This window comes from Myotis yumanensis, unplaced genomic scaffold (genome assembly GCF_028538775.1).
Source record: "Myotis yumanensis isolate MYYU_CA2020_CCGP unplaced genomic scaffold, mMyoYum1.0.hap1 SCAF_1, whole genome shotgun sequence".
In the NCBI taxonomy this organism is placed as follows: Eukaryota; Metazoa; Chordata; class Mammalia; order Chiroptera; family Vespertilionidae; genus Myotis; species Myotis yumanensis.
The window spans coordinates 131,667,788-131,693,520 of record NW_027223752.1 but is presented as its reverse complement, the minus strand read 5'-3'; the positions used below and the strand labels follow the sequence as shown (position 1 = coordinate 131,693,520).

At 52.6% G+C, this 25,733-nt stretch overlaps 1 protein-coding gene across 1 annotated transcript in view; it reads left to right on the top strand.

Annotated features, from left to right (window-relative positions):
• Positions 1-4,924, top strand: part of LOC139014868 (cyclin-Y-like protein 1) — a 71,414-nt gene extending 66,490 nt beyond the window's left edge. Inside the window, exons 6-8 of the mRNA XM_070421754.1 lie at positions 318-484; positions 3,502-3,667; positions 4,814-4,924. Coding sequence (XP_070277855.1) covers positions 318-484; positions 3,502-3,667; positions 4,814-4,924 — 444 coding nt within the window. The remainder of the gene's footprint in view (positions 1-317; positions 485-3,501; positions 3,668-4,813) is intronic.
• The last annotated feature ends 20,809 nt before the right edge of the window (positions 4,925-25,733 follow it).

The following is a 25,733-nucleotide window of genomic DNA, read 5'->3' as shown; positions in this document are numbered from 1 at the left end:
GAGGAGAAATAGAGAGAGAATCATCAGTATGAGAGAGAGACATCTATGGATTGCCTCCCGCATGAGTCCTGACAGGGGCCAAGAGTGGAACCAGCGACTCTTTGGTGAGCAGGCTGGAAATTCACATGGGAAAGTAGGCAGTAGAAGTGTCTGATTTGCAACTGTTTCTTGGCCTCTGGCTTTGGCTGGCCAAGCAGTCTCTCTAGAAGCTATGAATAAAAGGCATGTCAAAAACTGATGAAATCTATCATTCCTGAAAGTTCTTATCACAGCACTTAAACTGAACTAGAATCAAAAACCAGTGTTCTACTTTGCAGGTTTACATAGAAAGACTTTTATCTTATGCTGAAATCGACATTTGCCCATCTAACTGGAAACGCATTGTTTTGGGAGCGATTATTCTGACCTACAAGTATCTGCACGATGAGGCTATGTGGAATTTTCACTTCTTCTCATTGCTAAGGGGCATTACAATCAAGAACTTGTGAGTTGGCAAGATTTTGATGAAGTTTCAAACCATTTTCGAATACCTTATTTGCCCCCATAAAGTTTACAAAATAAGAAATATTTTGAAAGGTTGCATTGTGCAGAGGACTGAACTAGGCATAAAATTACATACATTTTTCTATCCATATTTGCTTTGACATTTCATACTCCTCATTAATTAGTATGTCTTCATGTGTTATTATTGTAATAATCTGTGTGATAATTTGGTATATTTCTCTGGTAGCAAAGTTTGTAGAAGCTCAGATTCAAAAACAACAGTAATGTAAATACCTTCAGGCCTTTCTTAACGCTTTCCACCAGTTCAGGTCTTTTATTCCCCCGTTTTCAAAATTTCATTTATTTTCAATAAGACTTTACATTCAATATCTATATATAAAGAGAAACCTAAGCGACCAGCTGCCCAGCCAGTAGTTATGATGTGCACTGGCGACCTGGGCAGATGCTTAACACAGGAGTGAAACCATAGGAATGGGAACATGGAACAGACTGATGAATCTCAGAGAGAATGGGAGAATGGGAAGTGCGGGAAGAGATTAACCAAAGATCTTATATGCATACTAGAGGCCCAGTGCACAGATTCGTGCACCAGTGGGGTCCCTCGGCCTGGCCTGCAGGGATCAGGCCGAAACTGGCTCTCTGACATCCCCCGAGGGGTCCCGGGTTGTGTAAGAACATAAATCTGTGCACCGGGATTCTAGTTATTTCATATTAGTCTCAGGTGTACAGCATAATGGTTAGAAAATCATGTGCTTTGCGAAGTGTTTTCCCCAGTATTTTTAGTACTGACCTGACACCATGCGTAGTTATTGCAGTATTATTGACTCTCTTTCCCATGGTGTAATTTATATCCCCATAACTGCATTGTAATTGCCAGTCTGTACTTCTCAATTTCTTCACCTTCTTCACCCAGCGCCCCCAAACCTCTTCTCCTCTGGCAACCATCAAAATGTTCCCTTTACCTCTGAGTCTGCTTCTGTTTTGTTTGTTCATTTATATTGCTTTTTAGTGAAATCATATGTTATTTGTATTTCTCTGACTGACTTATTTCACTAACATTATACCCTCTAGGTCAAACTATTCTCTCACAAATGGCAGGAATTCATTCTTTTTTATGGATGAGTCATAATATTCCACTGCTTTTTTATCCACTCATCAGTTAATGGGCACTTGAGTTGCTTCTACAGCTTAAGGATTATGAATAATACTGCAGTGAATATAGGGTGCATATATCCTCTCAATTAGTGCCCTGGTTTTCTTCAGATATATACCAGGGGTAGAATCACTGAGTCATAGGCAGTTCAATTTTTAATTTTTGAGGAACTTCCATACTATTTCCCACAGTGTCTGCACCAATATACCTTGCCACCAAAAGTGCACGAGGGTTCCCTTTTCGCCACATCCTTGTCAGCACTTGCTCTTTGTTGATGATAGCCATTCTGACAGGTGTGAGGATATCTCATTGTGGTTTTAATTTGCATATCACTGATGATCAGTGATGTTAAGCATCTTTTCCTATCTATCAGCCATCTGTATGCTCTCTTTGGATAAGTGTCTTTTCAGGTCCTCTGTCCATTTTTTAATTAGATTGTTCGTATTTTTGGTATTGAGCTGTATATGTTTTTTATAAGGTGTTGCGTTATATATGTTTTTTATAAATTTTGAATATTAAACCCCCTATTAGATATATCAATGTCACATATGTTTTCCCATCAGTGGGTTGTCTTTTTATTTTGTTGCTGTTTTCTTTTGCTATACTAAAACTATTAGTTTGATATAGTCCCATTCCTTTATTTTTTCTTTTATTTTGCTTGCTCAGGGTAATCTATCAGCAAAGCACTAAGAGAAATATTCCAGATTTTAGTGCCTATGTTTTCTTCTAGGAGTTTTATGGTTTTGACACTTACATTTAGGTTAACAATCCATTTTGAGTCTATTCTTGTATATGGTGTAAGAAGTGGTCTAGCTTCAATGTTTGAATGTATCTGTTCAATTTACCCAACATCATTTATTGAATAGACTGTCTTCATACCATTGAATGAAGTCTCCTCTTTTGTCAAATAGTAATTAAACATATAGGTGTGGGGTTATTTCTGGGCTTTCAATTTTGTTTCATTGATCTATGTTTGTTTTCATGCTAGTACCATGCTGTTTTGATGACTATAACCCTGTAGTGGAGGTTGATATCAGGTAGTGTGATACCTCCAGCCTCTTTTGTTTTTCTCTCAACTGCTGTGACGAATTGTCCAGGGTCTTTTGTGGGTATGTATAAAACTCTGGATTAGTTGTTCTACTTCTGTAAAAGATGGCATTGGCATCTTGATAGGAATTTGGTTGAAAGAGATTATTTGAGGTGGTATGGACATTTTAAAGGTGTTAATGCTTCCTGTCCACGAGCATTGTACATGCTTCCATTGATTTGTCTCTTCCTCAGTTTGTTTTTTGGTGTCTGATAATTTTCCAAGAGTTTTCCCCTCAAAGATAAGAGTGGTGGTTCTGAATGGATCCATTTGTTGCTGTGGTGATGCGCCCAGTCCTTTTGTTGGCACATCTCTATTTTACTAATCCTCTTCCTGCTATCAGCCTGGTAAAATGTCTGCAAGTTCTTCAGGGCTAAGAAACAGCATACATCATTCCTTTCATCTGAGCAGTAGAGTGGAGCCCTGAGAGTGAGCAAGAAGAAGAAACCTACAGCTGCACTAATGGGACTCTGATAATTGAGCCCCTAGTCAACAGCTGTTGTGCACAAGAGACATAACCTCCTTCCCTTTGTCCCAAACTCAAAGTCCTTCCCCTTGTCCCAAACTCAAAGGGGACCACAAATTGTTGAGCCTTGTTTGCCTGGTTGAACATTAGTGTATTAGCCCAGCTGGGTAGCCTTTATTTAATTCAAAACTAACCTCAGAGCCAACCTAGTAGCTTAGAATGACAATATTGAAGAGAACCAAGTTGACTAAAATTGCCCTGTGGTGGTTTTGTGTTTTCCTTCTTCCCCAGAAATGAGTTGGAAAGGCAATACATATGTCTACTGCGGTTTCGTCTGTATGTTTCTACCAGTGTCTATGCCCAATACTATTTTGACCTTCGGTCCTTAGCAAGTGACCATGGATTGTTGCCTATTGCATTGACTCCTCTTCGAAAAGAAAGAGCACTGAACCTAGAGGTAAAGCTGTGGAATCACAAAGTGGGGTTTTCTGTCAGACTCAAAATCCAGTATCTGTGCATAAATCATATTATGTAGAGACTAGGAAAATGAAAAGCTGTTTTAAACTAACACATTGAATAAGACTTATTAACTCTCTCACATCATATTAGCAGTATTTTTATGGTGTATATAAGAATCCTACATTATAAAAATTACCTTTTCTGTGACCACGATTCAGAATAATTTAAATCCATTTTAAACTTTGATGGTTTTTTTTGAAACTGTATTCTATTTTATAACCATACATGAATAATTTCCTACAATTGTATCATTAATCATATCTACAACCATATTCTACTTATCACTCTTAACTCAGTTTGCAAATTCATGTCTTTTCTGTATAGATCACAGTTCAGTACCTTCAGTTCGTTAGACAGAAGTAACCTGAGAGAGTGATACTTAGATTGTAGAATATGTACTTCAAACACTGGGTGTAGAAAGTATATGGGTTTTTAATGGCAATTGTAAAGTATGTGCGACAAAATAATATTTATGGCTTATGAATTCTGGGGAGTATACAACAAAATTATAACTAAAATGGACAGTTTTTTTGGTACTTAATAGTCCTTTAGAGTGCGTCTGCCTTAATGTGCAAGTGAAATAGTACCTTGATGGTGCATCAGTCACTAGACCTTTCGAGCTTTCAGTAAAATACAGCACATGCCTGCCTCATTAAAATTTGCTTAGAGTAAATGCTAGCTAATGAAGATGGGATAGAATGTAAATAGCTGAGTAAACAATAACATTTCCCAACTGTATATTTATTATATTTAAGGAACCAAGTGTACAGACAACAGATGATCCTGTTGTTAGGAAGACTGTCACACCTTTGACATCTTGAAAAAACTCAATCTAAAAAAAAAATACTGAGTTCCCCTTTGCTCTGTCAATCTAATCAGAGTCCCTAAACTACTTAACTTCGTGGATGAACATAAAATAGGATCCCAAGGACCATGCAGTGTATACGCCAGCTCTCCGAAGAGGCAATGACTATAATCCATATAAAGAAGTGGGACTGTGTGGCTATCAGTGATGCTTTCTCTGTGAAAGCTGCAGCTCCTTTATTTTGAATGTACCTGTGTTCTATCTCATGTCTCCCCCTAGGCCATTTCCAGATATTGTGAAAACAAAAACCTGTGCAGGGTGGCCACAAAAAAATCTGGCAGCTGTGCTAACCTTACTGATGTGCAGCGTGGCCATGCCATCTTATCTTAAGGAGGAATGAGGGCTGTGACATGGTGAGCGCCTCATCTGCAAGGACTGGAGAAGAATCACTGCTTCTGCTCCAATCCCAGATAAGTTCTTTTCTTTTAAGGGAGACGGGGGTGGCGGGGAGGGGGAGGTTGACATAATGAGTATCTCACCTACCAAAACAAGGACTGTTGAAGTATAATATTCCCTATTCTGGCAAGTTTAGTATTTCCTCTTAAAAATAAGTGAAAGGTTTTAACCTGATGAGGATCTTTTTTAGCCTATGCTTCATTTATGATCCTTAGTATTTTTCATTTCCCTTTGATTATTTTTATTACTAGAGGATATTACATTTGTTTAATTTTGTTTTCATTTTTGGATACAAAGGAAATGTCTCTCTTAAACTTTTAACAATTTCTAGTTAACCTGCCACTTGACGTTTTCTTTTCAGCTTTGGTCCTCTCACTTAGTAAGTTTAAAGTACCTATTTCTGTATACTAGTATAGTTTCAAATGCTTTAATGTTTACTTTAATAACGTGGAAAATGGATTATTTTACAGTAGAAAATTCCTTAAATATTTATATTGCTTCGTAGAGCAAAATGGCTACTTTTTTAATATATATATTATGTGCTGTTTCCTTTCCTCCGGAACCTTTTGGACATTGTTACCATATATGAATTACTTTAAAATAATTTTAATTATGAGTTTTCATTTTAGTTTTTCTGACTTTGAAGATTTCTCTTTCTTTTTAATTGATTTCAGAGGGAAAGGAAGGGAGAAGGAAAGGGAAAGGGAGAGAAACATGGATATGTGAGAAATATCTACCAGTTGCCTCCCATCCAGTGTCTGAGACTGGGGATCAAACCTGGCACCTGGGTATTTGCCCTGACTGGTCACTGAATCCTGGACCCTTTGGTGCCTGGGAAGACACTCCAATCCACTGAGCCATCTAGCCTGGGTGAAGATTTCTCTTTCAAAGAAATTAAATAACAACTATTCTCATTATAAAAATCATATATTTTGTGCTCTTTAGCCTTTGAAAATTCTTGTGTAACTGGCCTTAAAACTGCCCCAATGAACTAGTGAAGTGTAGATTTCTGGTGGTACAGACGCTGGATACAAAGGGTGGCTGTTCTGTATTACTTTCCAGGACCGCCTTGCTAGGAGGTATTTCCAAGGGCTTAAATTGAGTAAGTGACTTACTCTACCTATAATGCATGCCATTAGCTATCATGTCTAGAAATTGGTTTTAAAGAAATTAGACAACCAGTATCTAGAAAATAAAATTTCATTGTTTGTGATCTACATCTTGCTTTCCCTGTAGGACTGTCTGTGTTGCACTATTGCCTTTTTGAGTTAAAATGTGTCCGTGATGTCAGCATTTTCTCTCCTAACTCTGCAGTTACAATGGGGAATTCAAAAAACACATTAGCAAGGAAGAATTTTACAAATTTGAACACTTCCATGATGTTTCTTCTTGAGTCTTTGCAAGCATAACCTTTCAAAAAATTTAACATGTTTAGAGTTGATAATACAGTTGAAAGAAGTGAGTAGAAAATATTCAGTAGGCTAGGATGTGAGTCAAAAGGGTCATTAAGTTGAGTTTAAATATTTTCCAGGTTTTACTGTGTTGCATGTAGGCATATTTAATATTTCATTAAAGTTATCAGAATGTTGGCAGGAATAGTTGAAGTAATTAAAATTTATTGTAAAGATTAGGTGCTTAAAGCCAGTCTCTATATTAAAAAGTAAGGAAATAGTAAGATCTTTTATTGTAACTTTTTTTATTAGTGTCTTAGTATATACTGTATACTTACTGTGTACAGTGGTGTAAGTTCCACAGTGATAGATTAAAAGGCTTCATAATACATTAAGTTTGCTACTTCAGTAACTAATTTAAGTGGGCATACTACACTGAATTCCCATTTGAAAAATATAGTTTCGTACTTTTTCAGTTTACTTTGCCTCATTTTTAAAGTGAACATGAATAAAATGAGATTTTAAATTTTTTATATCGTGATATACATTTGAAAAGTTTTGTTAACTGAAAATATGAGAATTTATCTTACATGTCAACATGTGATCATGATTTAAAAGCCGGGCCGAGTGCAATGTGGCACCCCAGGACCGAGGAGCTGCCTTGCCTGCAGCCGTGATCTTGATCCTGACCTCGATCTGAAAGCAGGACCACAGGCAAGGCAGCACTCCAGGACTCAAGGCGGCCCGTGATCTAGATCATGATCAGAAGGCCGGCCACAGGCACGGTGGCACCCTGGGACACAAGAGCCTCCTTGCCTGTGGCACATGATCATGATCGTGATCAGAAAGCCAGGCCTCAGGCACGGCTGCACACCAGGACCCAGGAGCCACTGTGCCTCTGGCCCGAGATTGAGATCAGGAAGGTGGACCACAAGCAAGGCGTTACCCCGGAACCCAGGAGATGCCTTGCTTGCGGCCCGTGATTGTGATTTGAAAGCCGGGCCACAGGTAAGGTGGCACACCAGGACCCAGGATCCGCCTTGCATGCAGCTCATGTTCGTGATCATGATCGTGATCGTTATTGGAAAACCAGGTCTCAGGCAAGGCGACTGCCGGGACCCATGAGGCTCCTTGAATGCGAACGGTGATCGTGATGTGAAAACCGGGCCGCAGGCAAGGGGTCCGCAGGAGACCCAGGAGCCACCTTGCCTGTGGTTTGTGATTGAGATCAGAAAGCAGGACCACAGGCAAGGTGGCACACCTGGACCCAGTAGCCGTCTTGTCTTTAGCCCATTATCGAGATTTAAAAGCCAGAACTGCAGGCAAGGCAGCACTAAAGGACTCAAGGAGGCCCGGTGATCATGATCAGGATCAGAGGGCCAGCCGAAGGCACAGCAGCACACCGGGACCCAGGAGCCATGTTGCCTGTGGCCTATGATCATGATCGTGATTAGAAAGCCCGGTCTCAGGCAAGGTGGCACCCCAGCTCCCCGGAACCGCCTAGCCTGTGGCCCATGATCGTGATCATGATAGAAAGGATAGGCCTCCCGCAAGGCGGCGGCTCGGGACCCATAATCCTCCTTGCCTGCATCCTGTGATCAATTTTGGAAAGCCAGGCCCCAGGCAAGGGGTCCCCCAGAGATCCAGGAGCCACCTTGCCTGTGGCTTGTGATCATGATTTGAAAGCCGGACCACAGGCCAGGCTGCACCCCGGGACCCAGGAGCTGCTTTGTCTGCAGCCATGATCGTGATCTGAAAAAAGGACCACAGGCAAGGGGGCAACCCAGGACCCATCAGCCAACTTGCCTGTGGCCGGTCATCATGATCATGATTGGAAAGCTGGGCCGCAGGTTAGGCAGCAACCCAGGATGCAGAAGCCACCTTGCCTGCAGCCCATGATCGTGATCGTGATTGGAAAACAAGGCCGCAGGCAAGGCAGCACCCTGGGTCCCAGGGCCCACCTTGCCTGCATTCCATGATTGAGATCAGAAAGCCAGACCATAGGCAAGGTAGCACCCCGGACCCAGAGGCTGCCTTGCATGCGTAGCGTGATTGTGATGGTGATGGTGATCGTGATCTGAAAGAAGGACCACAGGTAAGGCAGCACCCCAGGACCCAGAAGCCAACTTGCCTGCGGCCCGTGATTGTGATCGTGATCATGATCGTGATCTTTATCCTGATCCTGATCAGAAATCAAGGCTGCAGGCAAGGAAGCACCCTGGGTCCGAGGAGCCGCCTTGCCTGTGGCCCATGATCATGATCGTGATCAGAAAGCCCGGTCTCAGGCATTGTGGCACTCGGGTCCCAGGAGCCGCTTTGCCTGCATCCCGTAATTGAGATGGGAAAGCCGGACCACAGGCAAGGTGGCACCCTGGGACGCATTAGCCGGCTAGCCTGTGGCCCATGATTGTGATTTAGAAGCCGGGCTTCAGGCAAGGGGGCAACCCCCTACCCAGGAGCCGCTATGCCTGCGGCCTGTGATTGAGATTGGAATGCACAACCACAGGCAAGGCGGAACCAGGGACCCAGGAGCTGCCTTGCCTGCAGCTCCTGATAGTGATTTGAAAGCCAGGTCGCAGACAAGGGGTGCCCTGCAGACCAAAGAGCCACCTTGCCTGTGGCTTGTGATTAAGATCAAGATTGGAAAGGAGGACCTCAGGCAAGGCAGCTCCTGGGCACAAGGGTGCCACCCTGCCTGTGGCCCGTGATTGAAATCGGAAAGCAGGACCACAGGCAAGGTGGCAACCCGAGACCAAGGAGCTGCCTGCCTGCAGCCGTGATCATGATTGTGATCCTGATCCTGATTGTGATCTGAAAGCAGAACCACAGGCAAGGTGGCACCCAAGGACCCATCAGCCATCTTGCCTGTGGCCTGTGATTATGATCATGATTGGAAAGCAGGGCCACAGCTAGTCAGCAACCCAGGACCCAGAAGCCACATTGCCTGGGGCCTGAGATATTGATCGTGACCTCGATAATGATTGTGATCGTGATCATGAACCAAAAGCATAACTGCAGGCAAGGCAGCACTCCGGGAACCCAGAAACTGCCTTGCCTGCAACAGTGATACAGATCATGATTTTGATCTGAAAGCAGGACCACAACCGAGGCGGAACCATTGGACCCTGGATCCGCCTTGCCTGTGGCCTGTGATCATTATTGTGATCATGATTGGAAAGTAATGCCCTAGGCAAGGAATTATCCTGGGTCCTCGGAGCCCCCTTGCCTGCATCAGGTGATTGAGATCAGAAAGCGGGACCACAGGCAAGGTGGCACCCCAGGGAAAGGGGCCGACTTGCCTGCGGCCTGTGATTGTGATCTTGATCAAAAAGTAAGGCCTCAGGCAAGGTGGCACCCCGGGTCCCAGGAGCTGCCTTGCCTGTTGCCCATGATGGTGATTTGAAAGGCAGGCCAAAGGCAAGGCGGAAACCCGGGACTAAGGAGGTGCCTTACCTTCAGCCATGATCGTGATAGTAATTGGAAATTAAGGCCACAGGCAGGGCAGCAACATGTGTCCCAGAGCTGCCTTGCCTGCTTCCTGTGATTGAGATCAGAAAGCCACACCACAGCCAAAGTGGCACACTGGGACCAAGAAGCCACCTTGCCTGAGGACTGAGATCGTGATTTGAAAGACAGGCCACAGGCAAGGCAGCACCTCGAGACTTATAAGCCGCTTTCCCTGCAGCCATGATCATGATCTTGAGCTTCATCAGAAAGCAGGACCACAGGCACAGCGGCACCCCAGGACACATCAGCCACCTTGCCTGTGGCCCGTGATCATGATCATGATCAGAAAGCAGAACCGAAGGTCAGGCAGAACCCTGGGTCCCAGGAACGCCTTGCCTGTGGCCCATGATCATGATTTGAAAGCCAGACCACAGGCAAGGTGTCACCCCGGGAAAAATGGGCTGCATTGCCTGCGACCTTTGATCGTGATCTTGATTGGAAAGTAAGGCCTCAGGCAAGGCAGCACCCTGGGTCCCAGGAGACGCCTTGCCTGTGGTCCATGATCGTGATTTGAAAGCCGGACCATAGAAAAGGCAGCACCCCGGGACCGAGGAGCTCCCTTGCCTGAAGCCGTGACAGAGATGATGATCCTGATTTAAAAGCAGGACCACAGGCAAGGGGGCACCCAGGGGCAGAAAGGGGACCGTGATCGTGATCATGCTCTGACCTACGGCCTCAGGCATTGCAGCACACCTGGAAACACGAGCCCACTTGCCTCTGGCCCATTATTATGATCATGATCTGAAAGCCTGGCCTCAGGCATGGGGGCACCCCGGGTCCCAGGAACCACCTTGCCTGTGGCCCATGATTGTGATATAGAAGCCAAGCTTCAGGCAAGGGGGCACCCCATGACCCAGGAGCCTCTGTGCCTGCGGCCCGTGATTGAGATCGGAAAGCTGGACCACAGGCAAGGTGGCAATCCGGTTCCAAGGAGCCGCCATGCCTGTGGCCCACGACGTGATTTGAAAGCCGGACCATAGGATAGGTGGCACCCCGGGACAAAGGTGCCGCCTTAACTGCGGCCCGTGATTGAGATAGGAAAGCTGGAATAGAGGCAAGGTGGCACCCCGGGTCCCGAGAGCCATCTAGCCTGTGGCCCATGATGGTGATTGGAATGACGGACCACAGGCAAGGTAGCAACCCGGCACCCTGGAGGTACTTTGCCTTCAGCCATGATCATGATCTTTATCATGATCTGAAAGCAGGACCACAGGCACGGCGGCACCCCAGGACCCAATAGCCAACTTGCCTGTGGCCCATGATCATGATCATAATCAGAAAGCTGAGCTGAAGGTCAGGCAGAACCCTGGGTCCCAGGGGCCGCCTTGCCTGCAGCCCATGATCATGATTTGAAAGCCGGACCACAGGCAAGGTGGCACCCCGGGACAAAGGGGCCGCCTTGCCTGGGGTCTGTGATCGTGATCTTGATTGGAAAGTAAGGCCTCAGGCAAGGCAACACCCTGGTTCCCAGGAGCCACCTTGCCTGCGTCCCCTGTTTGAGATAGGAAAGCCGGACCACAGGCAACGTGGCACCCGGGGTACCAGGAGCCGCCTTGCCTGTAGCCCTTGATGGTTATTTCAAAGCCAGACCACAGACAAGGCTGCACCGCGGGACCCAGGATCTGCAGTGCCTGCAGCCATTTTCGAGTTCATGAGCGTGATTTAAAAGCAGGACCACAGGCAAGGGGTCAGCCAGGGACACAAGGGAACCCGTGATCTTGATCATGCTCAGAGGGCCAGCCTCAGTCACTGCGCCACACCCGGACCCAGGAACAGCCTCGCCTCTAGCCCATTATCATGATCGTGATCTGAAAGCCTGGCCTCAGGCATGGGGCACCCCAGGTCCCAGGAGCTACCTTGCCTGTGGCCCGTGATTGTGATTTAATGCCAGGCTTCAGGCATGGGGGCACGCCACGACCCAGGAGCCGCTGTGCCTGCAGCCCGTGATTGAGATTGGAATGGACGACGACAGGCAAGGCGGAACCCCGGGACCCAGGAGCTGCCTTGCCTGCAGCCCCTGATAGTGATTTGAAAGCCAGGTCGCAGACAAGGGGTGCCCCACAGACCAAAGAGCCACCTTGCCTGTGGATTGTGATTAAGATCGAGATCAGAAAGGAGGAACACAAGCAAGTCAACTCATGGGCGCGAGGGTGCCACCCTGCCTGTGGCCCGTGATTGAGATCGGAAAGCCGGACCACCGGCAAGGTGGCAATCCGGGTTCCAGGAGCCGCCTTGCCTGAGGCCCACGATCGTGATTTGAAAGCCAGACCATAGGGTAGGTGGCACCCCGGGACAAATTTGCCGCCTTAACTGCGGCCCATGATGGAGATAGGAAAGCCGGAGAAGAGGCAAGGTGGCACCCCAGGTCCCGAGAGCCGTCTAGCCTGTGGCCCATGATGGTGATTTGAATGACGGACCACAGGCAAGGTGGCAACCCGGCACCCAGGAGGTGCCTTGCCTGCTGCCATGATGGTGATCTTGATCATGATCTGAAAGTAGGACCACAGGCACGGCGGCACCCCAGGACCCACCATCCAACTTGCCTGTGGCCCATGATCATGATCATGATCAGAAAGATGAGCTGAAGGTCAGGCAGAACGCTGGGTCCCAGGAGCCGCCTTGCCTGAGGCCCATGATCATGATTTGAAAGCCGGACCACAGGCAAGGTGGCACCCCGGGACAAAGGGGCCCCCTTGCCTGTGGCCTGTGATCATGATCGTGATTGGAAAGTAAGGCCTCAGGCAAGGCAACACCCTGGTTCCCAGGAGCCGCCTTGCCTGCGTCCCGTGTTTGAGATAGAAAAGCCAGACCACAGGCAACGTGGCACCCGGGGTACCAGGAGCCGCCTTGCCTATGGCCCTTGATGGTTATTTGAAAGCCGGACAACAGACAAGGCGGCACCCCTGGACCCAGGACCTGCTGTGCCTTCAGCAGTGATCGAGATCATGATCGTGATTTAAAAGCAGGACCACAGGCTAGGGGGCACCCAGGGACACAAGGGAGCCGGTGATCTTGATCATGCTCAGAGGGCCGGCCTCAGGCACTGCGCCACACCGAGACCCAGGAGCTGACTTGCCTCTGGCCCATGATAATGATCGTGATCTGAAAGCCTGGCCTCAGGCATGGGGGCACCCCGGGACCCAGGAGCCGCCTTACCTGTGGCCCATGATTGTGATTTAGAAGCCGGGCTTCTGCCAAGGGGGCACCCAGGACCCAGGAGATGCTGTGCCTGCAGCCCGTGATTGAGATTGGAATGCATGACCACAGGCAAGGCGGAACCCCGGGACCCAGGAGCTGCCTTGCCTGCAGCCCCTGATAGTGATTTGTAAGCCGGGTTGCAGACAAGGGGTGCCCCAAAGACCAAGGAGCCACCTTGCCTGTGGCTTTTGATTAAGATCTAGATCAGAAAGGAGGACCGCAGGCAAGTCAGCTCCTGGGCATAAGGGTGCCACAGTGCCTGTGGCCCATGACTGAGATCAGAAAGCAGGACGACAGGCAAGGTGGCACACCGGGAAAAAGGTGCCGCCTTGCCTGCGGCCAGTGATTGTGATCATGATCAGAATGTAAGGCTTCAGGCAAGGTAACACCCCGGGTCCCAGGAGCTGCCTTGCATTGGTCCCATGATAGAGATAGGAAAGCCAGACCACAGGAAAGGTGGCAGCCCGGGTCCCGGGAGCCGCCTTGCCTGTGGCCCATGATGGTGATTTGAAATCCGGACCATAGGGTAGGTGGCACCCCGGGACAAAGGTGCCGCCTTAACTGCGGCCCGTGATTGAGATAGGAAAGCTGGAATAGAGGCAAGGTGGCACCCCGGGTCCCGAGAGCCTTCTAGGCTGTGGCCCATGATGGTGATTTGAATGACGGACCACAGGCAAGGTGGCAACCCGGCACCCAGGAGGTGCCTTGCCTGCTGCCATGATGGTGATCTTGATCATGATCTGAAAGTAGGACCACAGGCACGGCGGCACCCCAGGACCCACCATCCAACTTGCCTGTGGCCCATGATCATGATCATGATCAGAAAGCTGAGCTGAAGGTCAGGCAGAACCCTGGGTCCCAGGAGCCGCCTTGCCTGCGGCCCGTGATCATGATTTGAAAGCCGACCACAGGCAAGGTGGCACCCCGGGACAAAGGGGTCGCCTTGCCTGGGGCCTGTGATCCTGATCTTGATTGGAAAGTAAGGCCTCAGGCAAGGCAACACCCTGGTTCCCAGGAGCCGCCTTGCCTGCGTCCCGTGTTTGAGATAGGAAAGCCAGACCACAGGCAAGGTGGCACCCGGGGTACCAGGAGCCGCCTTGCCTGTGGCCCTTGATGGTTATTTGAAAGCCGGACCACAGACAAGGCGGCACCCCGGGACCCAGGACCTGCTGTGCCTTCAGCCGTGATCGAGATCATGAACGTGATTTAAAAGCAGTACCACAGGCTAGGGGGCACCCAGGGACACAAGGGAGCCGGTGATCTTGATCATGCTCAGAGGGCCGGCCTTAGGCACTGCGCCACACCGAGACCCAGGAGCTGCCTTGCCTCTGGCCCATGATAATGATCGTGATCTGAAAGCCTGGCCTCAGGCATGGGGGCACCCCGGGACCCAAAGCCGCCTTGCCTGTGGCCCATGATTGTGATTTAGAAGCCGGGCTTCTGCCAAGGGGGTACCCCAGGACCCAGGAGCTGCTGTGCCTGCAGCCCGTGATTGAGATTGGAATGCATGACCACAGGCAAGGCGGAACCCCGGGACCCAGGAGCTGCCTTGCCTGCAGCCCCTGATAGTGATTTGTAAGCCGGGTCGCAGACAAGGGGTGCCCCAAAGACCAAGGAGCCACCTTGGCCTGTGGCTTTTGATTAAGATCAAGATCATAAAGGAAGACCGCAGGCAAGTCAGCCCCTGGGCATAAGGGTGCCACAGTGCTTGTGGCCCATGACTGAGATCAGAAAGCAGGACGACAGGCAAGGTGGCGCCCCGGGACAAAGGTGCCGCCTTGCCTGCGGCCAGTGATTGTGATCGTGATCAGAATGTAAGGCTTCAGGCAAGGTAACACCCCGGGACCCAGGAGCTGCCTTGCCTGCAGCCCCTGATAGTGATTTGAAAGCCAGGTCGCAGACAAGGGGTGCCCCACAGACCAAAGAGCCACCTTGCCTGTGGATTGTGATTAAGATCGAGATCAGAAAGGAGGAACACAAGCAAGTCAACTCATGGGCGCGAGGGTGCCACCCTGCCTGTGGCCCGTGATTGAGATCGGAAAGCCGGACCACCGGCAAGGTGGCAATCCGGGTTCCAGGAGCCGCCTTGCCTGAGGCCCACGATCGTGATTTGAAAGCCAGACCATAGGGTAGGTGGCACCCCGGGACAAATTTGCCGCCTTAACTGCGGCCCATGATGGAGATAGGAAAGCCGGAGAAGAGGCAAGGTGGCACCCCAGGTCCCGAGAGCCGTCTAGCCTGTGGCCCATGATGGTGATTTGAATGACGGACCACAGGCAAGGTGGCAACCCGGCACCCAGGAGGTGCCTTGCCTGCTGCCATGATGGTGATCTTGATCATGATCTGAAAGTAGGACCACAGGCACGGCGGCACCCCAGGACCCACCATCCAACTTGCCTGTGGCCCATGATCATGATCATGATCAGAAAGATGAGCTGAAGGTCAGGCAGAACGCTGGGTCCCAGGAGCCGCCTTGCCTGAGGCCCATGATCATGATTTGAAAGCCGGACCACAGGCAAGGTGGCACCCCGGGACAAAGGGGCCCCCTTGCCTGTGGCCTGTGATCATGATCGTGATTGGAAAGTGAGGCCTCAGGCAAGGCAACACCCTGGTTCCCAGGAGCCGCCTTGCCTGCGTCCCGTGTTTGAGATAGAAAAGCCAGACCACAGGCAACGTGGCACCCGGGGTACCAGGAGCCGCCTTGCCTATGGCCCTTGATGGTTATTTGAAAGCCGGACAACAGACAAGGCGGCACCCCTGGACCCAGGACCTGCTGTGCCTTCAGCAGTGATCGAGATCATGATCGTGATTTAAAAGCAGGACCACAGGCTAGGGGGCACCCAGGGACACAAGGGAGCCGGTGATCTTGATCATGCTCAGAGGGCCGGCCTCAGGCACTGCGCCACACCGAGACCCAGGAGCTGCCTTGCCTCTGGCCCATGATAATGATCGTGATCTGAAAGCCTGGCCTCAGGCATGGGGGCACCCCGGGACCCAGGAGCCGCCTTACCTGTGGCCCATGATTGTGATTTAGAAGCCGGGCTTCTGCCAAGGGGGCACCCAGGACCCAGGAGATGCTGTGCCTGCAGCCCGTGATTGAGATTGGAATGCATGACCACAGGCAAGGCGGAACCCCGGGACCCAGGAGCTGCCTTGCCTGCAGCCCCTGATAGTGATTTGTAAGCCGGGTTGCAGACAAGGGGTGCCCCAAAGACCAAGGAGCCACCTTGCCTGTGGCTTTTGATTAAGATCTAGATCAGAAAGGAGGACCGCAGGCAAGTCAGCTCCTGGGCATAAGGGTGCCACAGTGCCTGTGGCCCATGACTGAGATCAGAAAGCAGGACGACAGGCAAGGTGGCACACCGGGAAAAAGGTGCCGCCTTGCCTGCGGCCAGTGATTGTGATCATGATCAGAATGTAAGGCTTCAGGCAAGGTAACACCCCGGGTCCCAGGAGCTGCCTTGCATTGGTCCCATGATAGAGATAGGAAAGCCAGACCACAGGAAAGGTGGCACCCCGGGTCCCGGGAGCCGCCTTGCCTGTGGCCCATGATGGTGATTTGAAAGCCGGACCATAGGGTAGGTGGCACCCCGGGACAAAGGTGCCGCCTTAACTGCGGCCCGTGATTGAGATAGGAAAGCTGGAATAGAGGCAAGGTGGCACCCCGGGTCCCGAGAGCCTTCTAGGCTGTGGCCCATGATGGTGATTTGAATGACGGACCACAGGCAAGGTGGCAACCCGGCACCCAGGAGGTGCCTTGCCTGCTGCCATGATGGTGATCTTGATCATGATCTGAAAGTAGGACCACAGGCACGGCGGCACCCCAGGACCCACCATCCAACTTGCCTGTGGCCCATGATCATGATCATGATCAGAAAGCTGAGCTGAAGGTCAGGCAGAACCCTGGGTCCCAGGAGCCGCCTTGCCTGCGGCCCGTGATCATGATTTGAAAGCCGACCACAGGCAAGGTGGCACCCCGGGACAAAGGGGTCGCCTTGCCTGGGGCCTGTGATCCTGATCTTGATTGGAAAGTAAGGCCTCAGGCAAGGCAACACCCTGGTTCCCAGGAGCCGCCTTGCCTGCGTCCCGTGTTTGAGATAGGAAAGCCAGACCACAGGCAAGGTGGCACCCGGGGTACCAGGAGCCGCCTTGCCTGTGGCCCTTGATGGTTATTTGAAAGCCGGACCACAGACAAGGCGGCACCCCGGGACCCAAGACCTGCTGTGCCTTCAGCCGTGATCGAGATCATGAACGTGATTTAAAAGCAGTACCACAGGCTAGGGGGCACCCAGGGACACAAGGGAGCCGGTGATCTTGATCATGCTCAGAGGGCCGGCCTTAGGCACTGCGCCACACCGAGACCCAGGAGCTGCCTTGCCTCTGGCCCATGATAATGATAGTGATCTGAAAGCCTGGCCTCAGGCATGGGGGCACCCCGGGACCCAAAAGCCGCCTTGCCTGTGGCCCATGATTGTGATTTAGAAGCCGGGCTTCTGCCAAGGGGGTACCCCAGGACCCAGGAGCTGCTGTGCCTGCAGCCCGTGATTGAGATTGGAATGCATGACCACAGGCAAGGCGGAACCCCGGGACCCAGGAGCTGCCTTGCCTGCAGCCCCTGATAGTGATTTGTAAGCCGGGTCGCAGACAAGGGGTGCCCCAAAGACCAAGGAGCCACCTTGGCCTGTGGCTTTTGATTAAGATCAAGATCATAAAGGAGGACCGCAGGCAAGTCAGCCCCTGGGCATAAGGGTGCCACAGTGCTTGTGGCCCATGACTGAGATCAGAAAGCAGGACGACAGGCAAGGTGGCGCCCCGGGACAAAGGTGCCGCCTTGCCTGCGGCCAGTGATTGTGATCGTGATCAGAATGTAAGGCTTCAGGCAAGGTAACACCCCGGGTCCCAGGAGCTGCCTTGCATTGGTCCCATGATAGAGATAGGAAAGCCGGACCACAGGAAAGGTGGCACCCCGGGTCCCGGGAGCCGCCTTGCCTGTGGCCCATGATGGTGATTTGAAAGCCGGACCACAGGCAAGGTGGCATCCTGGGACCCAGGAATTGCCTGGCCTGCAGCCATGATGGTGATCTTGATCTTGATCTGAAAGCAGGACCACAGGCCCGGCGGCACCCCAGCACCCATCAGCCTTCTTGCCTGTGGACCCTGATCATGATCTTGATCAGAAAGCTGAGCTGAATGTCAGGCAGAACCCTGGGTCCCAGGAGCCACATTGCCTGTGGCCCATGATCGTGATTTGACAGCTGGACCACAGGCAAGGTGGCACCCCGGGACAAATGGGCCGCCTTGCTTGGGCCTGTGGTCGTGATCTGTATTAGAATGTAAGGCCGCAGCAAGGCAACACCCTGGGTCAAAGGAGCCTCCTTGCCTGAATCAAGTGATTGAGATGGGAAAGCTGGACCACAGGCAAGGTGACACCGAGGGACACAGGAGCAGGCTTGCCTGTGGCCCATGATGATTGCAGTCAGAAAGCCAGGATGCAGGCAGCCTGGGTCCCAAGAGCCACCTTGCCTGTGGGCCATGATAGTGATTTCAAAACCTGACCACAGGCAAGGTGGCACCCCAGGATAAAGGGGCCACCTTGCCTGTGGCCTATGATCGTGATCATGATTGGAAAGTAAGGCCTCAGGCAAGGCAGCACTCTGGGTCCCAGGAGACGCCTTGCCTGTGGCCCATGATAGTGATTTGAAAGCCTGACAACAGGCAACGTGGCACCCCAGGACAAAGGGGCCGCCTTGCCTGTGGCCTGTGATCATGATCGTGATTGGAAAGTAAGGCTTCGGGCAAGGTAGCACCCTGGGTCCCAGGAGACGCCTTGCCTGTGTCCTGTGGTTGAGATAGGATAGCAGGACCACCGGGTTCTCAGGACCCGCCTTGTCTGTGGCCCTTGATGGTTATTAGAAAGCCGGACCACAGACAAGGTGGCACCCCGGGACCCAGGATCTGCCGTGCATGCAGCCATAATCGAGATCATTATCGTGATTTAAAAGCAGGACCACAGGCAAGGGAGCACCCAGGGACACAATGGAGCCCGTGATCATGATCATGCTCAGAGGGCCGGCCTAAGGCACTGCACCACACCGAGACCCAGAGGCCGCCTTGCCTCTGCCCCATGATCATGATCGTGATCTGAATGCCTGGCCTCAGGCATGGGGGCACCCCGGGTCCCAGGAGCCGCCTTGCCTGTGGCACATGATTGTGATTTAGAAGCTGGGTTTCTGCCAAGGGGGCACCCCCGGACCCAGGAGCCGCTGTGCCCCCAGCCAGTGATTGAGATTGGAAAGCATGACCACAGGCAAGGCGGAACCCCGGGACCCAGGAGCTGCCTTGCCTGCAGCCCCTGATAGTGATTTGAAAGCCAGGTCGCAGACAAGTGGTGCCCCAAAGACCAAGGAGCCACCTTGCCTGTGGCTTTTGATTAAGATCAAAATCAGAAAGGAGGACCGCAGGCAAGTCAGCTCCTGGGCATAAGGGTGCCACCGTGGCTGTGGCCCATGACTGAGATCAGAAAGGAGGACCACAGGCAAGGTGGCACCCCGGGACAAAGGTGCCGCCTTGCCTGCGGCCAGTGATTGTGATCGTGATCAGAAAGTAAGGCCTCAGGCAAGGTAACAACCTGGGTCCCAGGAGCCGCCTTGCATTCGTCCCGTGATTGAGATAGGAAAGCAGGACCACAGGCAAGGTGGCATCCCGGGACCGAGGAGGTGACTGGCCTGCAGCCATGATGGTAATCTTGATCAGGATCTGAAAGCAGGACCACAGGTACGGCGGCACCCCAGGACCCATCAGCCTTCTTGCCTGTGGACCCTGATCATGATCATGATCAGAAAGCTGAGCTGAATGTCAGGCAGAAACCTGGGTCCCAGGCGCCGCCTAGCCTGTGGCCCATGATCGTGATTTGAAAGCTGGACCACAGGCAAGGTGACACCCCGGGACAAATGGGCCGCCTTGCTTGGGCCTGTGTTCGTGATCTGTATTGGAATCTAAGGCCGCAGCAAGGCAATACCATGGTCAAAGGAGCCTCCTTGCCTGAATGAAGTGATTGAGATGGGAAAACTGGACCACAGGCAAGGTGGCACCTAGGGCCACAGGAGCAGGCTTGCCTGTGGCCCAAGATGATGATTGCAATCGGAAAGTCGGGATGCAGGCCCCCTGGGTCCCAGGAGCCGCCTTGCCTGTGGTCCTTGATGGTTATTTCAAAGCCAGACCACAGACAAGGCGGCACCACGGGTCCCAGGATCTGACGTGCCTACAGCCATAATCGAGATCATGATCGTGATTTAAAAGCAGGACCACAGGCATGGGGGCTCCCAGGGACACAAGGGAGCCCGTGATCGTGATCATGATCAGAGGGCCGGCCTCAGGCACTGCGCAACCCCCAGACCCAGGAGCCAACTTGCCTCTAGCCCATTATCATGACCGTGATCTGAAAGCCTGGCCTCAGGCATGGGGCACCCGGGGTCCCAGGAGCCGCCTTGCCTGTGGCCCATGATTGTGATTTAGAAGCCGGGCTTCAGGCAAGGTGGCACGCCACAAACAAGGAGCCACTGTGCCTGCAGCCCGTGATTGAGATTGGAATGCATGACCACAGGCAAGGCAGAACCCCGGGACCCATGAAATGCCTTGCCTGCAGCTCATGATAATGATTTGAAAGCCAGGTTGCAGACAAGGGGTGCCCCCAGACCAAAGAGCCACATTGCCTGTGGATTGTGATTAAGATCGAGATCAGAAAGGAGGACCACAGGCAAGTCAGCACATGGGCACGAGGGTGCCACCCTGCCTGTGGCCCGTGCTTGAGATAGGAAAGCCAGACCAGCGGCAAGGTGGCAATCCGGGTTCCAGGAGCCGCCTTGCCTATGGCCCACGATCGTGATTTGAAAGCCAGACCATAGGGTAGGTGGCACCCCGGGACAAAGGTGCAGCCTGAACTGCGGCCCGTGTTTGAGATAGGAAAGCTGGAATAGAGGCAAGGTGGTACCCCGGGTCCCGAGAGACGTCTAGCCTGTGGCCCATGATGGTGATTTGAATGACGGACCACAGGCAAGGTGGCAACCCGGCACCCAGGAGGTGCCTTGCCTGCTGCCATGATGGTGATCTTGATCATGATCTGAAAGTAGGACCACAGGCACGGCGGCACCCCAGGACCCACCATCCAACTTGCCTGTGGCCCATGATCATGATCATGATCAGAAAGATGAGCTGAAGGTCAGGCAGAACGCTGGGTCCCAGGAGCCGCCTTGCCTGAGGCCCATGATCATGATTTGAAAGCCGGACCACAGGCAAGGTGGCACCCCGGGACAAAGGGGCCCCCTTGCCTGTGGCCTGTGATCATGATCGTGATTGGAAAGTAAGGCCTCAGGCAAGGCAACACCCTGGTTCCCAGGAGCCGCCTTGCCTGCGTCCCGTGTTTGAGATAGAAAAGCCAGACCACAGGCAACGTGGCACCCGGGGTACCAGGAGCCGCCTTGCCTATGGCCCTTGATGGTTATTTGAAAGCCGGACAACAGACAAGGCGGCACCCCTGGACCCAGGACCTGCTGTGCCTTCAGCAGTGATCGAGATCATGATCGTGATTTAAAAGCAGGACCACAGGCTAGGGGGCACCCAGGGACACAAGGGAGCCGGTGATCTTGATCATGCTCAGAGGGCCGGCCTCAGGCACTGCGCCACACCGAGACCCAGGAGCTGCCTTGCCTCTGGCCCATGATAATGATCGTGATCTGAAAGCCTGGCCTCAGGCATGGGGGCACCCCGGGACCCAGGAGCCGCCTTACCTGTGGCCCATGATTGTGATTTAGAAGCCGGGCTTCTGCCAAGGGGGCACCCAGGACCCAGGAGATGCTGTGCCTGCAGCCCGTGATTGAGATTGGAATGCATGACCACAGGCAAGGCGGAACCCCGGGACCCAGGAGCTGCCTTGCCTGCAGCCCCTGATAGTGATTTGTAAGCCGGGTCGCAGACAAGGGGTGCCCCAAAGACCAAGGAGCCACCTTGCCTGTGGCTTTTGATTAAGATCTAGATCAGAAAGGAGGACCGCAGGCAAGTCAGCTCCTGGGCATAAGGGTGCCACAGTGCCTGTGGCCCATGACTGAGATCAGAAAGCAGGACGACAGGCAAGGTGGCACACCGGGAAAAAGGTGCCACCTTGCCTGCGGCCAGTGATTGTGATCATGATCAGAATGTAAGGCTTCAGGCAAGGTAACACCCCGGGTCCCAGGAGCTGCCTTGCATTGGTCCCATGATAGAGATAGGAAAGCCGGACCACAGGAAAGGTGGCACCCCGGGTCCCGGGAGCCGCCTTGCCTGTGGCCCATGATGGTGATTTGAAAGCCGGACCATAGGGTAGGTGGCACCCCGGGACAAAGGTGCCGCCTTAACTGCGGCCCGTGATTGAGATAGGAAAGCTGGAATAGAGGCAAGGTGGCACCCCGGGTCCCGAGAGCCTTCTAGGCTGTGGCCCATGATGGTGATTTGAATGACGGACCACAGGCAAGGTGGCAACCCGGCACCCAGGAGGTGCCTTGCCTGCTGCCATGATGGTGATCTTGATCATGATCTGAAAGTAGGACCACAGGCACGGCGGCACCCCAGGACCCACCATCCAACTTGCCTGTGGCCCATGATCATGATCATGATCAGAAAGCTGAGCTGAAGGTCAGGCAGAACCCTGGGTCCCAGGAGCCGCCTTGCCTGCGGCCCGTGATCATGATTTGAAAGCCGACCACAGGCAAGGTGGCACCCCGGGACAAAGGGGTCGCCTTGCCTGGGGCCTGTGATCCTGATCTTGATTGGAAAGTAAGGCCTCAGGCAAGGCAACACCCTGGTTCCCAGGAGCCGCCTTGCCTGCGTCCCGTGTTTGAGATAGGAAAGCCAGACCACAGGCAAGGTGGCACCCGGGGTACCAGGAGCCGCCTTGCCTGTGGCCCTTGATGGTTATTTGAAAGCCGGACCACAGACAAGGCGGCACCCCGGGACCCAGGACCTGCTGTGCCTTCAGCCGTGATCGAGATCATGAACGTGATTTAAAAGCAGTACCACAGGCTAGGGGGCACCCAGGGACACAAGGGAGCCGGTGATCTTGATCATGCTCAGAGGGCCGGCCTTAGGCACTGCGCCACACCGAGACCCAGGAGCTGCCTTGCCTCTGGCCCATGATAATGATAGTGATCTGAAAGCCTGGCCTCAGGCATGGGGGCACCCCGGGACCCAAAAGCCGCCTTGCCTGTGGCCCATGATTGTGATTTAGAAGCCGGGCTTCTGCCAAGGGGGTACCCCAGGACCCAGGAGCTGCTGTGCCTGCAGCCCGTGATTGAGATTGGAATGCATGACCACAGGCAAGGCGGAACCCCGGGACCCAGGAGCTGCCTTGCCTGCAGCCCCTGATAGTGATTTGTAAGCCGGGTCGCAGACAAGGGGTGCCCCAAAGACCAAGGAGCCACCTTGGCCTGTGGCTTTTGATTAAGATCAAGATCATAAAGGAGGACCGCAGGCAAGTCAGCCCCTGGGCATAAGGGTGCCACAGTGCTTGTGGCCCATGACTGAGATCAGAAAGCAGGACGACAGGCAAGGTGGCGCCCCGGGACAAAGGTGCCGCCTTGCCTGCGGCCAGTGATTGTGATCGTGATCAGAATGTAAGGCTTCAGGCAAGGTAACACCCCGGGTCCCAGGAGCTGCCTTGCATTGGTCCCATGATAGAGATAGGAAAGCCGGACCACAGGAAAGGTGGCACCCCGGGTCCCGGGAGCCGCCTTGCCTGTGGCCCATGATGGTGATTTGAAAGCCGGACCACAGGCAAGGTGGCATCCTGGGACCCAGGAATTGCCTGGCCTGCAGCCATGATGGTGATCTTGATCTTGATCTGAAAGCAGGACCACAGGCCCGGCGGCACCCCAGCACCCATCAGCCTTCTTGCCTGTGGACCCTGATCATGATCTTGATCAGAAAGCTGAGCTGAATGTCAGGCAGAACCCTGGGTCCCAGGAGCCACATTGCCTGTGGCCCATGATCGTGATTTGACAGCTGGACCACAGGCAAGGTGGCACCCCGGGACAAATGGGCCGCCTTGCTTGGGCCTGTGGTCGTGATCTGTATTAGAATGTAAGGCCGCAGCAAGGCAACACCCTGGGTCAAAGGAGCCTCCTTGCCTGAATCAAGTGATTGAGATGGGAAAGCTGGACCACAGGCAAGGTGACACCGAGGGACACAGGAGCAGGCTTGCCTGTGGCCCATGATGATTGCAGTCAGAAAGCCAGGATGCAGGCAGCCTGGGTCCCAAGAGCCACCTTGCCTGTGGGCCATGATAGTGATTTCAAAACCTGACCACAGGCAAGGTGGCACCCCAGGATAAAGGGGCCACCTTGCCTGTGGCCTATGATCGTGATCATGATTGGAAAGTAAGGCCTCAGGCAAGGCAGCACTCTGGGTCCCAGGAGACGCCTTGCCTGTGGCCCATGATAGTGATTTGAAAGCCTGACAACAGGCAACGTGGCACCCCAGGACAAAGGGGCCGCCTTGCCTGTGGCCTGTGATCATGATCGTGATTGGAAAGTAAGGCTTCGGGCAAGGTAGCACCCTGGGTCCCAGGAGACGCCTTGCCTGTGTCCTGTGGTTGAGATAGGATAGCAGGACCACCGGGTTCTCAGGACCCGCCTTGTCTGTGGCCCTTGATGGTTATTAGAAAGCCGGACCACAGACAAGGTGGCACCCCGGGACCCAGGATCTGCCGTGCATGCAGCCATAATCGAGATCATTATCGTGATTTAAAAGCAGGACCACAGGCAAGGGAGCACCCAGGGACACAATGGAGCCCGTGATCATGATCATGCTCAGAGGGCCGGCCTAAGGCACTGCACCACACCGAGACCCAGAGGCCGCCTTGCCTCTGCCCCATGATCATGATCGTGATCTGAATGCCTGGCCTCAGGCATGGGGGCACCCCGGGTCCCAGGAGCCGCCTTGCCTGTGGCACATGATTGTGATTTAGAAGCTGGGTTTCTGCCAAGGGGGCACCCCCGGACCCAGGAGCCGCTGTGCCCCCAGCCAGTGATTGAGATTGGAAAGCATGACCACAGGCAAGGCGGAACCCCGGGACCCAGGAGCTGCCTTGCCTGCAGCCCCTGATAGTGATTTGAAAGCCAGGTCGCAGACAAGTGGTGCCCCAAAGACCAAGGAGCCACCTTGCCTGTGGCTTTTGATTAAGATCAAAATCAGAAAGGAGGACCGCAGGCAAGTCAGCTCCTGGGCATAAGGGTGCCACCGTGGCTGTGGCCCATGACTGAGATCAGAAAGGAGGACCACAGGCAAGGTGGCACCCCGGGACAAAGGTGCCGCCTTGCCTGCGGCCAGTGATTGTGATCGTGATCAGAAAGTAAGGCCTCAGGCAAGGTAACAACCTGGGTCCCAGGAGCCGCCTTGCATTCGTCCCGTGATTGAGATAGGAAAGCAGGACCACAGGCAAGGTGGCATCCCGGGACCGAGGAGGTGACTGGCCTGCAGCCATGATGGTAATCTTGATCAGGATCTGAAAGCAGGACCACAGGTACGGCGGCACCCCAGGACCCATCAGCCTTCTTGCCTGTGGACCCTGATCATGATCATGATCAGAAAGCTGAGCTGAATGTCAGGCAGAAACCTGG